The sequence below is a fragment of the Crocodylus siamensis genome, chromosome 1 (assembly GCF_052110815.1).
Source record: "Crocodylus siamensis isolate JL-2025a chromosome 1, ASM5211081v1, whole genome shotgun sequence".
NCBI classification, from domain to species: Eukaryota; Metazoa; Chordata; order Crocodylia; family Crocodylidae; genus Crocodylus; species Crocodylus siamensis.
In genome coordinates, this window is record NC_143395.1 from 389,848,484 (window position 1) to 389,864,551 (window position 16,068).

Below are 16,068 nucleotides of genomic sequence, written 5' to 3' on the forward strand. Positions count from 1 at the left end.
TCGAGCGAGGGGCAGTGGAGAAAGCAGGTCGCTCGGCGGGCAATACTGCTCTCTGCTGGGGGCCACTTCCCTTGTGCAGGATGGCTCGAGGAGAGCGGCTCGGGAGCGGCGGGAGCACTGATGAAGGGCTCGAGAACCAAAAAGGACTGGGGCGGAGGAAGCGGGGGGAAAGTTGACTGGCTCAGGGACGGAGGGCGGGAAAAGAGCGCGCGAGCAAGCAAGCAAGGCGCGAGGGGGCGGGGTTAGACGCGGGGCTCGGCCGAAGGCGCCGCGAAGGCTGCCGGGAGTTGTAGTACGCAGCGTCGCCATGGCCGCCGCCCGCCAGGTAACGCGCTCCTTCCCCTCCATCAACCCTCGTAGCTGGGCGGTGAAGTCCTGGGCCGGGTCGGGGGTCGGGGCCCGGGGCATTCCTCTTCGACACCAGCCCCACCACCGCGCCGCGCTGGGCTAGGCGGATGCCGCGTGGCCCTGCGGGCCTCCCTCTGCACGGGCCTTGCTCCCAGCGCCCTGCTCTGCTGGGACAGGGAAAGGCCGATAGGGTCTGAAGCGCCATCGGGCCTCCGGCCCCTGTGGGATGCACCACCCTGCTGTCAGGCTTGGTTGGCAGCACGGAGGGAATTGGGGTCGCCATCCCGGGTCCCCTACCTCGGCCCCAATGCCGTGAGTCTTGTGGCTGACGGGACTCGCAGCTGGGGCAGCACCAGTGCCTTTCACGACCCAAAGTCCCACGGCTGCTGGACACCATGGGGTGGAGAGTCTGGTGGTTGCGTGGCTCTCCTGGCTGTAGGCCCTGCAGGGCTCAAGCACCCACCAAATAAAATTAACAGGTGCTCAGCACCCGTGAGCCATGTCGGGCAAGCAGGGTTGAAGTAACACGCTGCCTTGTCTGTGCGTGTGTGGGGTTCGGCAAAAACGGGTTGGTGCTGGGAGCCACCTGTCAGCCGGGTGGGACCTTTTATAGCTGGGTGGGACCTTTTTATTGGGTGGTAGTCACTTAGGACGTGTGGCTGGTCTAAATTAACTGCACAGATAGCCAGTGAAGTGCATAATGTGTAGTGTGTAGAGGGGGCCTTCACTGCTTCTGGTCATGTAGCTCCTATTTCACAGCCCTGCAGACCGTTTTTAACTCTACATATTAACTCAGATGTAGACATGTTACATCAGGTGAACATTCACTGAAGCATGGAAATAACTTTCAGTGAAGCATTGTACGCACTATCAAGATGCTCATCCATCTGAAAAAGATGCATATTAAATGCTAATGACTATAGGACTAATGAAATAGCCTCTTGATTATTTTTTGCCCAGCTTGTGTTTTGTTATACATAATACATAATATAGCAAAGGAATACGCATTCATATATATATAATTTGTGCTTTGATCTTGAATTCATTCATAGAGCCCCAGGTCCGTAACACATTAGTAAAACTTTTAGTTCCTTTTTAACTGAAAAAATGTGTTGTGTTGTATGTGATAATGCACCACACCATCTGCAACCTTTTTACAGAATCTTAGGTCTGTCCATGGCTGCAGGCACCAAGGTATCTCAGCTGATGCTGAATCAGGGAGAGAAGCAGTAGAGCTGTGGTCATGGTGCCATCCACACTGGCACTTGTAGCCAGGCTCTGCTGCTCTCTACCGCCCTGCCCAAACTAGCATACAGGCAGCTGACTGTTGTCAGTGTCACAGTCTCTCCCCCTCACACATAGCACCCTTGCAGCCCATCCAAGGTAGCTCCATGCTTCTTGGCTGAGATCTGCTTATTGACACTATGGCATCTCTTTGAGAAGGGGAAAGCTCTCACTGTGTGCATGTATCACGCTGAGCACAGCAGGGCTGATTTCCAGCTGCTTTTTTTAAAAGATGCTGCCCTGAACCTATCAGTTGAATGAGTTCCAGCAACTTTGAGATCTCTTTTCATTAGAGAGGGATTGGGCCGTAGTCCAGATCCTTGATAAGCCCAGCCCTGAATTTTAGGGCATCTCTTTTTTAAATACCAATTTTGCAAAAGACCCCATCTTGGTAACAATAAAAAACTCTGAATCTTGGGAGTTTAGCAGCCCAGCTTTTGTTTCTAAAATAGTGTCTTGAGTTACGCTTCCTAATCTTGCTAATTACTTGCAAAGTAGTTTAATGAAGGACCTTGGAGGTACAGAACAAAATCCAGGCCTTGATCTCCAGTGAGAAATGCTTAGGAAGGTGTGTGTTGTTGTCAGTGGTGTTCTTTAAGAATCCCTTGCATGTGTATCATTGAAAGGTTGGGGCTTTAGCAATTAATAAGTATAAAGGTATTAATTTATGGGTACTTCTACATTGGATTAATAATTAACTGTGGAGTATATGCAGTGGCATTTTACTACAGTATGTTTTATGTACAATATTAAAAACATCACCAAGAAATAATCATATTTTAAATTATAATAATTTTAAATAATAGTATTTCTCCTCATACCAACTGCTGTTCTTACTAATATGTTTTAGCTGTCTAAGCCTTTAGATCACTGGTGTTCAGCCTGCAGGCCGGATCAAGCCTGTGGAGCTGTGTCATCTGGCCGATGGGGCTCCCTGCAGCTCCAGAAATCTGGTGGTGGAGCAGAAAAGACCGTGTTAATTGCTGTTCCTCTGTTACTAAATTTCCGGACTCGTGGGGAACCCTGTGGCCTGGACATGTTCCTGTGCATTAGATCATGCTAGCACACAGGATCACTCCATAGCCTATCTGGGCCCACAGGGTAGTCTGATATCCAGCCTGTGAGGCCAAAAGGTTGTGCACATCTGCATTTTACCCTATTTTTTCAGAATTAGAGAACACCCACAATCCAAGTGAAGTCAGTTGTTAGTTCAGTTGTTGAACGCTACTGAAAGCCAGATATTTGCATCACATTTGTCTGTCTTGAAGGATGGGCGTATGTGAGTGTTTGCATAACAGAAAAAATGAAAAAACTCCAGAACAACTTTACAACTAGTCATAGTGCTCCATCTACTGGTAACTAGGTTGCCCAACTACAGTCTACTAAATGATCTTAGAACAGTGGTTCTCAATCTTTTTAGACTCCAGACACCTCTCAGAAAATGTTTTCTCTTATTTTTACTCCTTATTTGACTGCATAAAGACCTTAGAAAGACAAGAGGTCAGAATGTTTACAACATGATTTCCTATTAGAAATCTCTGGATTTATCTTGTGAATCATTGTTGCTGGTAGGTGTTGTAAGGCACTTTCTGGTTGGCGCCTTTCTCATAAGTGACGTGAGGGTGAGACTGCACCCTGGGGCCACCTAGATAGTTCTGAGTGCTGCCCCCTACTCGCCTGCCACGACTTTGATGTTGATAGTTGGGGAGGCAGTTTGCTGTCGGTGGTCCCAGAGGGGTCGTGGCCCTGGCCTTTCTTTGTGGGGCTCCGAACTTCCCCGTTATCCCACCCTTACCACGTCCACGTCTTGGGAGGACTCTGCTCCCTGTAATCTTCCCTGGGATGATCTCTTCTCACCTGTGAGGCCTGCCCCAAGCAGGGTTGGGTATGCTTGGCCGTTAGTCACTCCGGATAACTAAAACATGCCCCGCCTGGGGTAACGATAACTTAGAAGTCTCTTCACTCAAGGCGAAGAAGTTCGGCATCTGCCGATGAAGTATAATGGGGACTCTGGCTCCCCGGGTCCCCTCTGCCTCCCTGGGATGGGAGAATGAATCTTCATCCATTCCTCTGGTTACTTTTCCCAGGGACCAGCAAGCTAGGAGTTAATCACTTCTGTTCCAAACACCTGGTGAGAGTCACCTCTTCCCCACTGGGCTGTGGGCCAGTCGCCGCCTGCACCTCTGTCTTCACCCAGCTGCCCGCTGGGTCTGGCCGTCACTTGCCGCCCTTCCCCACTGGGGTACCTGAACGCTCCAGTGCAGCCGGGTCTTCCCTCTTGATTGCAGGGACGGTCTTGTTCTCCCTGCTGTACCCCCTCTGTCCAACTTTGGCTCGCTGAGCCCCGACATGTGGTCCTCTCCACTGGGGTTCCCTGGTAGCCGCTGGGACTTCTTGCCCCGTGACCAGCTCTGCTGCTCCTACCCTGGTCCCCCACCTGTGTATCCCTGCCAGTGGTTTGTCTCTCCCCACCAGCGTCCTGCTTCTCCCTGCTTGGCTCCATGGAACATGTTGGGAGGGGGGCTTCTTTCTACCCTCCCACAATCACGTTTAGGTGTTTGCACATCTGACAATGCTATGAAAGGACTAGCATCTGACAAATGAGGTTTTTGCTTATAAAAGTTTATATGTTTCTGAATGAGCTAATAGTCTTTAAGGTGCCAACCTGCCCTGCCTTCTGCCACTTTCCTATTATTCAGAAATAACTCATGAACTACATCAGACTAGTTCTGTACAGTCCTGTGGTAATAGAGCTCTCCACTAATTCTCCCCATTAATATCAGTCACATGATATGGCCTGTTGCATGTAGAACTGAAACTGCCAGTACAGTTCAGATTCAATTTGTGGTATTTTTATTTAATTTTGGTGAATTTTGAAGGAGCAGTTTTTTAATGCTCAGAAAAATAGCATCTGACTTTCTGTATCTTTGTGCCCTTTATAATCATTCTGGTATGTCAGGTGAGTGCAGAATGCTAACAAATGAGGATTATAGATGTCTTTGCTAGTTTTGTAGTGGTTTGAGGTTCTGATCGTGCACCACTAAAATCAACGGGAGCTCTGTTGTTGCTTTCAGCCAGTGTGGAATAAAGCCGTATGTGCAAGGAAGTGGAGAATTAGGTCCCATTTATGAGCAAGTGTTAGGTAAGCTTTTCTACAGAGTCTATATCACTGCCTTCAAATCCTCAATTGGGTGTTGATTTGTTTTTTCATTTCTGTTGTTTGTGCATTTCATCTCTCTTTAACAGAGGGGAAAGCCTTTTCTTTCCACTTTTTTGCATAATGCTGCCAGTTAAAAGTAACAGCTTGAGCATATCAGAGATCAGTCTTGAGTCGCTCTAAGGCAGGGGTGGGCAAAATACAGTTTGCGGGCTGGATCCAGCCTGCCAGACCATTTTGTCCAGCCTGCAGGGGTCCCTAAAAAATTTAGAAAATTGTTAAATTTAGAAATATGGCTGCCTGTCTAAGGCAGGTGACAGGACGCAGCAGCCACAGCAGCAAGGCCCACCAAGCTTGGCCCCACCCCAACCCAGAGCCTCTGTCTGGCCTGGCAACCCTGGGGCTGTTCCCCTGTCCTTCCTCCATCTGGAAGTGCAAACTCAGCTAAGAATGTGGGGGGGGATTAGGGTTAGGGGGAACTGCTAACTCCAGTCCTTAGAGCCGGGCCAGTTCCTACTGTGTCCTGCCCTGGTTCATAGATTCATAGATTGTAAGGGGCTGGAAGGGACCTTCCAAGATCATTGGGTCCAGCCCCCTGCACTAGGCAGGAAAGGCAACTCTTGAAGATTTCCAGGGTAGGTGATTGCACCACCTCCGGAAGGGGTTTATTCCACAGTCTGGACACCCTAACTGTGAAGAAATTTTTCCTAGTGTTAAGCCTGAAATGTTTTTTCAGGAGTTTGTGGCCATTACTTCTGGTTTTGCCCAAGGGCACCCTGGTGAACAGTTGTTCGCTGAGCCCTTGATGTAGTCCCCTGATATAGTGGTAAACTGCTACCAAGTCCTTCCCCTCCATCCTGGCTGAGAACAGGGACTTACCCCTCCACGTGAGTTGGATGCTGTCCCTTCCCAGGAGTCTTCTCTCTGAAGTATGTGTTATGGTTGAAGAAACTGAAGCCCTCTCAGTAGCACCACTGCCAGAGTCATTGTTTCACTTCTTTGACACGTCCCTCCCTCCTAAGTCTGTGGCCTGCAACTGGAAGCACAGAGGAAAACTATCTGTGCCCCCAATGCCTTGAGCCCAGTTCCCAGAGCCCTGTAGTCACTCTTGACCCTGTCTGGAGTACTCCTGGCCGTGTCATTCGTGCCCATGTGGATGAAGAGCATGGGGTTGGTAAGAGGGCCAGATGAGCCTAGGGGTCCTCTCTTCAACATCCCAGATGCGGGCCCCAGGGCAGCAGACCTCATGGGCTAGGGGGTCTTGACAGCAGATGGGTCCCTTGGTGCCCCTTAGGAGGGAGTCCCCCACCAGCACCACCCTGTGTCTGCTCTTGGGGCAGGAGTTGACTAACTACCCACCTTCTCCTCCGGTGTCTCCATCGGATCCTCCTCATGAGTGGTGAGGGGAGGGGTAGCAAAGATCAGAGGTTAGGGGGTGGGACTTCTGGTCCCAAGATGGTGACCGGGGCTGTGGCATCTGTCAAGAGGTGGGGCTACCCATGTGGCCCTCGACAGCTTGCCAAAATTCATTAGGCGGCCCCCCAGCAAAAATAATTGCCTTTCCCTGGTCTAAGGAAAACTTTAACTGATTTCTCAAGGTCTGTTCTTCAATTTTTTTGTAGAACATGAACTGGAATTTTAACTTTGTTCTTTGGTTTTTCTGTGTGCTTTGTGCTTCCCAAGTGAAATGTAGATCCAGTGCATTTTTGTTTAAGCAGATCATTCCCTTGCCTTTACTTGGCCAATTTTTATTTTCTCAGGTTCTGAAATGTATATTAATAGGATTATTACTTTCTAAGTATTTAATTATGATTGAAAGCAAACAAAGTATTCCAGAAAAGAACATGATTCTGAATCTGCAATCTTCATATGCCAGTGTGGTTTCCGTTAGGGCAGTGGTACTCAACCTCTTGCCCTGTGGGTTGGATGAGTGATGCAAGGCTGGTCTGTAGGTCAGGCCCTACTAATCCCAAAGGCTGCAGGAAGCAAAGTGAGTCTAAGCCAGCCCTGGGCGGTCTCAAATTCTCAGGTCCTGCCCCTGTCCCTGCCCTCTTCCCCTCCCCCTCTGGACAGGGCTTGGGGATTTTGCACCCTTTTGCAAGCAGCTCGTTGCAGGCTGAAATCTGCCTGCCTGTGGAGAGCTGTTTGCAAAAGAGGAAACCCACTGTTTCCTGTTTTATAGGGGAAAATGTGTGTTTTTCCCCAGGAAACTGAAAACCCAGATCCCTACTTATAAGGTTATATAAATCATAGGATCCTAGGAAATGACAAATTTCATGTCCTTTTCTCAGGATACATCTAGAACTTTATGCTCTGGCTGTACTGTAGTTCAGTAGGTACGGTATAGTGGTATCCAGGCTACATGGAGTATTGGAAGCAGGTTAGCCACAGTATTACAAACTACAAGCTAATCTACCCTGGTTCTCAGCTCCGTTGGAAATATGAGACTATATGAGGCTATTTAGGGACTCTATGACATCCTTCAGAAAAGAGGTCAAGGACTGAATAGAAATGGAGATTTGCATATTCCCTGGACCCTTGTACTAGTCACCTGAACCAGATTCATTGCGGTTTTTCATGCTGGCTTCTGGGTTTTTAGTAGAGGATATTGGTTTCCAGCAGGGAAGGTCATTACCACTTGTCAGTCAGATTCATGACGTTAGGGAGATTGTTGAGAAAAATGGGAGAAGAGACGAAGGAAAAATTAGGTGAATAGGTAGAAAATACAGAAAGGAAGAATGAGTGTAAAAGATCCCATTCCCATTTAAGTAAGTAGGAGCTTTGCCAAAGTTTTCACTTGGATCCAGACTCTCCTCTCAAGTGTTAAGGAGGTATGGAGAGACAAAGATGAGGAAAACAGATATTGAGGACAATGGTGGCAGTTATATTGCAATCTATGATAGAAATGAAAATGTATTGTGAAGCCAGGGAAGGTAACAAGATATAAAACTGAAAGAAAGGAGGAAGTCACCCTTTCAAATGGCAGAAAATTGTTTACTTCAATGAAGAGTACAAGGAGCTGGCTGTTTTCAGGCACAGGTTTGGGAGGTGTGGTGGGACATGTGTTTTTCATCTAGGCATAGTCTTCAGGCTGCTAGGTATTGAACACTCCCCCCCCAGTTTTGGAAAATAATTTTTTGCCTGGTTTCAAATATGCTTGACCATTGCAAGCTTGAAAAATCGACTTGGGATTGAGCATTTTAAGCCAAGCTCTAGGTTTTGTGCTAGGCATGGTGTAGACACAGAGGAACAGAAAGATCCTGTCCCAATAAGCTTACAATGTAAATAGGCACAGGGAAAGAAAGATTGAATTTTATTAGTAGATGTTTAGGATTGTGAATCCAAAAAGATGACAAAGCCAGTAGGGAGATGCAAATTGCCCAAGCAAGGGACTAACATTAGAGGGATGGGAGTGAGGAGGGGAACACAACTAGGTTACCGAAAATACAGTGTTAGCCAACAAAGCCCAGGGGAGCAGCCTGAATTGCTGACAGCCTGACTTCCAATCCTTGTAGGCTTCTCTTTTCAGATACAGGAGATCTGTGAGTCCCCTATTTAGCCGTGGGGGTCACCCAGGCCTTTTGCTACCTTTCCTATGGGCTGGGATGGACTTCCCTTGTGCTTCAAGGATCGTGTCCTTTAGGAGCAACCACTCATCATGGACCCCTCTCTCTGTTAGATTCTGGTTTCTCAGGGCCTTGGTAGCCAGTCTCCTGAGCTTATGAAAGTTGTCTTTCCTAAAATCAAGGATTTCTGCATTGCTGACTGCATTTCCAGCTTTGCCATGGATAGAGAAAGCGATCAACTCATGATCACTGTCTCCCAGCTTCCCTTTGATTCTCAGGTTGTTCACTACATCATCCCCTTTGGCCAATACCAGATCCATGAGCGCCTTACCTGTTGTTGGCCCATTGACTTCTTGAGACAAGTAGAGTTTGTCAATGCAGATGAGAAAACTACACAATCAGTCGTATTTGGCAGAGTGCTCCTCCCATGAATTGTCAGAGTAGTTGAAGTTGCTCATTAGCAGAGCAACCAATGTGGTGGAACAAACATTTTGTTAGTTTCTTGGTGTGCTTAGGAGAGATGAAAATTAAAGGAGGAAACCAAATAAAATGTGTGTGTGGGGGGGTGAGGAGGGGGTAGTTGGCAGAAACCAAATAAAATGCCCAGCAGAGGGGCTGAGTGAAGAATAAACAGAATGGGTTTGTGAATACTGTATTTTCTTATATACAACATGCCTGGAATATATGTGCCTTTTTCATGGGCAGAATGAGGAAAAATGATTTTTCCAGCATTATGTCTGCACAGAGCAGGAACAGAGCTTAATCTTCAGCTGACTCACCCTCCCTTTCCTGCTTAACTAAAGCTGAATTCCTAGCTGCAACTGAACACTGATCTCCACACATAGATTTATGGGTGGATGTGAAGAGAGCTGAAGAGTCTCCAAGACTATGGAATAGGAGAGATACCAGAAGCAGTTAGCAGACAGCAAAATTGCCCTTAAAGGTTGTCTTGATGTTCTATTAATCAAGCTTGTTAACAAAGAGAGATGATTATTAACACCTCTGGAGTGAAGAAAATGAGCCATTAAGTAAATGGGCTCCCTCAGCTACCTGAATAGTAATGCAACAGCTGCTGCAGTGTGGAATCAAAGCAGGGTACTTCTATTCTTGGCAAAAAAAATCAGATTCCCCACTTAATACACATGACTCAATTTTGGAAAGCTGAGTTTTAGGGAAAAGGTGCATATTGTATGCAAGAATATATGCTAAATGACAGAGGGGGGAGGGGGATGAAGAGGAAGAAACATAAGTGGAAAAAAGGAATCTGGCATCAGATATTGTACTGAAAGGGCTTCCTGACCCCAGCGTCTAATTTGGGGGAAATATTTTCATTTCAGATTGAACTTTATTTAATTAGACTGTGCTTTAATAAGAGTATTTTTTGGTGGGAGAACTTTATAGGGTTGAATTGAAGGGAGAAAATAGTTTGGGAACTATTTTTGATTGAGCCCCCAAAAGAGTTTGTAAAATCTTTAAGTATAGGAAGATCTCCATTCTTCACAAAATAGGGTTTGTGATGTAGGTAAATAATCTCACCACAATAGTGTGACAGAGGTGAGTTTTGTTTTCTTCTTTTTTTGCATATGGACAAGGGATATTGACCCAACATCTAAGGAGGATTAATGTTAAAGGAAAGGTTAGAATGTAGTTGCTATTACTAATAAAGGAAATTGATATTTTTACATATGAGCTTCATGTGTCAATGGCTTTTTAAAAATAATGAAATATTGACCTTTGTATAAATTACTTAATGAAGATTTCTTTCTTTTTCATTAGGAATCTTGAAAGCAACATCTTGTATCTTGTCTGTTGCTTTCACTTTTCACATGGCTGACGTGGAAGTGGACAATGCCCATCAAGAAAATTTGAAACTCAGTAAAATGAAGAAGAAAGTATTGAGGAAACAAATAAAGGCTCAACATACCTTAATGCGACATGAGGGCATTGAATGCATTTCCCACACCACTCAGGTGACTTGAAGCTCTTATTGTTATTATGCCAGTACGCAGGAATAGCCTATCCATACCCTCAGTTCACTTGTGGCTAAAGCAGAGGTGTCAAATGTGGCCCATGTCAAACTGTGGCTAAAGCAGAGGTGTCAAACATATGGCTCGTGATCTGTATCTAGCCCAAAGAGCTGAGTGATCCATGATGGAGGTTCTTCTCCTGATGGCAGCCAGGCACCTGGATGAGTCCCGACACTATGGATTGTTTCTGTGGTGGCAGCCAAGCACTTGTGATACTGAGCTTCTTTCTGAGTTGCCTATGGGGCTCCAGTGCCAGTGCTCTTGCCAGCTTAGCTGCTCAGCACTTGGGAGAAAAAAGCAGCACTGAAGCCCCAGCAGCACCAGGGAAGGAAACCAGTACCATGCAGCTGGTTTCTGCTGTGTCTGGATCCGGCCTGGCAGAGAGGGGCTATTTGTGGCACAGCACCATTCTTCCAGCCTATGGGCTGGTCCCATTGGCTGGATGAGTGGTGCGAGGCCAGATGAGTTTGATACCTAAATCACAATTCTGCTCTGAAAACTGACTCTTAAAAGGTGTCTTGAGACTCAAAGTTTGTTTTATTGGCATGTTACATATTGTTAATGTCACTTTACAGCCTCCTTTTCTTTTTCCATGTTACTGTCTTAGTCTTTCCTGCTTTTAGCTTTGCATAGTTCTTTAATTCCTTCTTCCCATGCTCCTCCATAAAACTCAATCTCTCTTTTTCAAACTCTCTGTTAAGATATAGTCTTTTAGAAATCCTTCCTACTTTGTTTTTCTCTGCAGTAATCTCCTCCCTAAACTGGTGACCATGCTTTCTTTATCAGTGTCCCCTCTATCTCACGGTTTGAGCCTGCAGACTTTCTCATTCATATATAGTAGCTGATTGTCTTGCAAGTGCTGTGGCAAAGTTGGGCTTGGTTGTCATCAGGATTTCAGAGAAGGTGGCTATGTAGGAAAGTGCTAAGATCTGAAATTCAAGTGTACATAGTAAGCTTTAGAGCTGAGACTGTTGTTCTTTTTCCTTAGTGGGTAATATGCCTAATTCTTGGCCTGTTAGTACTAGTAGTAAGTCAGAATTTGAAGCTGAGTTTAGAACAGATGATGAGAAATACTCTGACTTTTGTGGTTCAGTGCACAGATTGGGTATTGATGAAACTCTCCTGAAATTCTACTCTTGACTAAGCTCATATATGACAATGAACTTATACAACTATGAACCTAGTGCTCACTATTTGCTGTTTCAAACCTGACTGTTACATTTTGGATTGTGGTTGGGTTGTAAAACCTCTGAAAAACACTATCTTTAATGCAGAAGCTGATAATGTCCTCAATATAATAGCATTAACTGAGCTACCATACAGGTATGCTGTCAGTAGGAGCTCATACGTGAACCTAGTACTCACTGTTAGGATGCTGGTACCCTTAAAATCTCTCTTTTTTTCATTTAGTAATTCTTTTTTTCAATTTTCACGCTAACTTACTGTTGTTTGGAAGAACTATTTGCTTCTTCTTGAAAGAGTAGAGTATTCTATATTCTGCTTTCAAATAGGGTAACAAAACATTTAATAGAAATGCTCTAAAAAAAAAGATTGCCTGCAACTTTTCAGGAAAGATACTGAAGAGAGAAAATGTCTGAAAGATAGCTGCTTTTCTGGGTCCAACCAGAGCTAAGTCTTGCTAATTATACAGAGCTACTGATACCAGACTCCATACTTCTTATTTTTCATTTGCCCTCTCCATTTTACTGGAATTGATTAAATTCAATCTTCAAATATGGCAACGTAACTATTCAGAAGTCAATTAAGCTTTATAGTTTACATTTTTCTAAAAGTATGCATCTTTTGCAAAATAAATATTTAAAAACATTTTTTTTTAACGTAATGACAACAGGACAACTATTTGTATTGCGCCAGTTAAACAGCCAGTCTCCACAAACCACACACACAATCTGATAACCTAAATAAGGTTCAGGCTGGATGACCAGTCTACTTTCTCCCTTTCATGTTTGTGAAGGACCTTTGTCTGAGGCTAGTTCTTTCCTTGGTGTAACCTCCTGCAAAATTTCCAGCAAAAACATCAGTTTCGGGAGAAGTGAAACTGCTGGCTGCTATCAATTTCACTGTCTGCCGCCTGAAAGTAATAGTGTAGCTAGATACCCATGCATCAGTAACTTGTTTGTAGGCAGTGCTGTGATTACCACACACATACTCACATATGGGTATTTTTACCAGGTAGACTATAACTCTGTAAAACCCTGGCCATTAAAATACGTATGGAACAAATAATGGTTGCTTTAGTTCTGATCCTGACATACCAGATTAACCGGAATATAAATACTTGATCTGGAACATCAAGCAGAGCAATCACAGACTGCTCGTGGGATAACAGTTTTGTTTCTATTCGTCATGCAGGTGTGCTTGTGCACTGCAGTTTTCAGATAGAGAAACTGGTGATCAACACTGATTATTTTTATTTTTATTTTTGTTAATTAGAACCTGGTCATTGCCAATGGAGGTCTGGGTAATGGAGTGAGTAGACACCAACTACTGAGGCTAGTAGAGGAATGTGGATTGGTAGAAGCACTCTTAATGCCTCCAAACAAACCCTATTCATTTGTGAAATATGGAACGACAGAAGAAGCCAAGAAAGCCTACGATGCTCTCAATGGAAAAGAGCTAATACTGGAGGACACAAGCCACACTGTTATTTTATATGTTAACTTTGTGAGAAAAGGTATGAGTGTTCTGTTGTCTCATAAAGCACCATTGTTTTCATGTCTCTCTTGAGTTGTCAGAATTATAGTGGTCCCAGTGAAGTTAGTGACAAAACTGCATGATTTTTTTTTTTTATGGAGCCAGGATTCATAGAAATCACAGAAATTAAGGGGTGGAAGGGATCTTGGGCGATCATCTAGTCCAACTCTCCTGTTCTGGGCAGGACTACTGCTGAGATCAAATAATCCAAGCAAGGTGTCTGTCCAGGCTCCTCTTGAAGACTTCCAAGGTTGCAGGAAGTCTTCAAGAGGAAGATTGCAAGAAGTCTTCCAGGGGAGGGTTGAAGATTCCAGGCTGCATTTTTAAACTTGATTTCTTCCTGCATTTTAATTTTTACTTTAATTCATACTGTTGCACAACATTTGCAAGTGCTTCCACAGATCGTGGATGTTTTTTGTGGCAAAACAAAATGTATGAATAAATTAATATAAAGATCAACTTGTCCTACAACATGAAAATAATAGTTTGTAACTGAGAGGAATGCAGCATCACAAAAGTAACTATTCATAATGGACACACGCCGCACCCCAGGGGTTGGTCCCCTCAGGATCTGCGGCGCCCCCCCCCCGGGCACCTCAGAGATGGCCACCCAGACAGAGCCCATGGTTCCAGGCTCCACACAGATGGAGTCCCTTGCTCTTGGCTGTGGGGGCTGCCTGTCTCTTTATCAGGCTCTGGGGCTTGGGAGCATGGCTACCTCCCCTTGTAGGGTCTGCTTCCTTTTGGGGTCTCTAGCACACCAGCTGGAGGAGCTGCAGGCCACAGTCCAGAGACTGCGTGTCATCAGGGAAGGTGAGCGGGAGATTGACTCCTACTGTCAGGCCTTTCTCCCCCGAGAGCCGGAGGGTAGACCACGGTCTCCCTCCAGGACAAGGGACGACTCCGGGACCTCCCATTCTGTCCAGTCAAGGGGATGGACCAAGGTGGTCAAGGGCCCTTAGGCCTGCCCCACCAAGGCCCCTGCCCCGCTAGAGCTTAGCAATGGGTATGAACTTCTTGCAGTCCCAGCAGAGCCTGCTGAGTTGCCAGCTCCTGCAGGCAACACAGGCCTAACTGCAGCTACTGCCCCCGCTCTCGTCAAGACAAAAAGTAAAATGTTTGTTGTGGGAGACTCCATCCTGAGGGGACTTAGGGGGTAATTTGCCTCCCTGACCACTTAGCTCAGGAAGTCTGCTGCTTCCCGGGGGCCTGCATCCAAGACATTGCAGAGAAGATCGCTAAGCTCCTTCAGCCCACAGACCACTATCCCATGCTCCTTATTCATGTGGGCACCAATGACATGACTCAGAGCGCTCCCAGCCGGGTCATGAGGCACTACAGGAATTTGGGAGCAGGGCTAAAGGGTCTGGGGGCACAGGTGGTGTTCTCTTCGATTCTCCCAGTCCTGGAGTATGGGCTGAGGAGGGAGAGGAGGATCCAGGTAGTGAATCAAAGACTCTGGCGCTGGTGTCATTGGGAAGGCTTTGGCTTCCATGACCACAGCCCGCTCTTTGGCAAGAGAGGCAGCGAGCTGCTAGGAAGAGATGGCCTCTACCTCTCTCCCCCAGGGGGAGGAGGCTCTTCTCAGCCAGATTGGCTGACCTGCTTCACCAGTCTTTAAAATAAGCCCACTGGGAGACGGGGGGGGGACTACCGCCACTGTTGACCTGCTGAGCAACCCTTACAAAGCCAGCAGGCCAAGGCACTTAAGGGAGCTCACCCCTGCCCTAGGCCTGGTACAGTCTGTGGGCAAGGCAAGAGCCCCAAAGGGGACACTTGCCTGCCTGTACACAAATGCCAGGAGCTTGGGGAATGAGCAGGAGGAACTCGTCCTCCTGATTTAATGCAAATAATTGTGATTTCACAGGGATAACGGAGACCTGGTGGGACTCCACACATGACTGGACCATGGGTATAGATGGCTATACGCTGTACAGGAGGGATCGAGTGGATAAAAAGGGTGGGGGTGTAGCTGTCTATGTTAAAGCTACGCGTTCCTGCAAGCTGATGTTGGCAACCAGGGTAGACGACTGGAGACGCTCTGGGTTAAAATCCATGGGGAACATGGCACAGGGGACACAACAGTGGGAGTCTACTACAGACCTCCCACCCAAAAGTCAAGAGCTTGACCAGGAGTTTGCCTGGGAACTGGCTCAGGCCGCATGCTCCAGGACCATGGTTGTCATGGGTGACTTCAATTATCCGGACATCTCGTGGGAGGATCACTCAGAAAAATCTGAGTGGTCGCAAAGCTTCCTCTTGTGCGTGGATGACCTCTACCTGACTCAAGAAGTCTATGGGCCAATGAGAGGTAAAGCGCTTCTTGACCTGGTACTGGCTACTGGGGATGACCTAATCGGTGACCTAGTGATCGATGGGAAGCTGGGTGACAGCAACCACGAGCTGATCACCTTCACCATCCACTGTAAAGCTGGCAAGTCAGTCAGCAACACTGAAGTCCTTGTGGGGAGCTGGAGGAGAAGCAAGGGCAACATTGGATCCCTGTTGAACCAGATGGGACAACTGACAACTGACGCCCAGGAAAAAGCCAACCTATTAAATGGGTACTTTGCATCCATCTTTCATCAGTCCAATGGGACGCCCATGTCCGCTACAGGACAGGGAGGTCTGGGTGAGGGAGATCCCTTGCCCTCCATCAATGCTGACCTCGTAAAGGAACACCTTGAGAGGCTGGATACCTTAAAGTCAGCCGGCCCTGACAATCTACACCCCAGGGTACTCAAGGAGCTGGTGAGCATCATAGCCCAGCCTCTGGCATGGATCTTTGAGAACTCCTGGTGCTCCGGTGTAGTGCCCAAAGACTGGAAGAAGGCCAACGTGGTTCCAGTCTTCAAGAAAGGGAGGAAAGTGGATCTGGAAAACTATAGGCCCATAAGCCTGACTTCTATCCCAGGGAAGATCTTAGAAAAGTTTATTAAGGAGGCCATCCTTAATAGACTAGCCGATGCCA

General features: G+C 46.5%; 1 protein-coding gene across 1 annotated transcript in view; it reads left to right on the forward strand.

The window, feature by feature from the left end:
• The first annotated feature begins 230 nt into the window (after positions 1-230).
• The window catches only part of ALKBH8 (alkB homolog 8, tRNA methyltransferase), an 81,357-nt gene continuing 65,519 nt past the window's right edge, over positions 231-16,068 (forward strand). Inside the window, exons 1-3 of the mRNA XM_090029868.1 lie at positions 231-325; positions 10,132-10,325; positions 12,837-13,077. Coding sequence (XP_089885994.1) covers positions 10,182-10,325; positions 12,837-13,077 — 385 coding nt within the window. The 5' untranslated portion in view covers positions 231-325; positions 10,132-10,181. The remainder of the gene's footprint in view (positions 326-10,131; positions 10,326-12,836; positions 13,078-16,068) is intronic.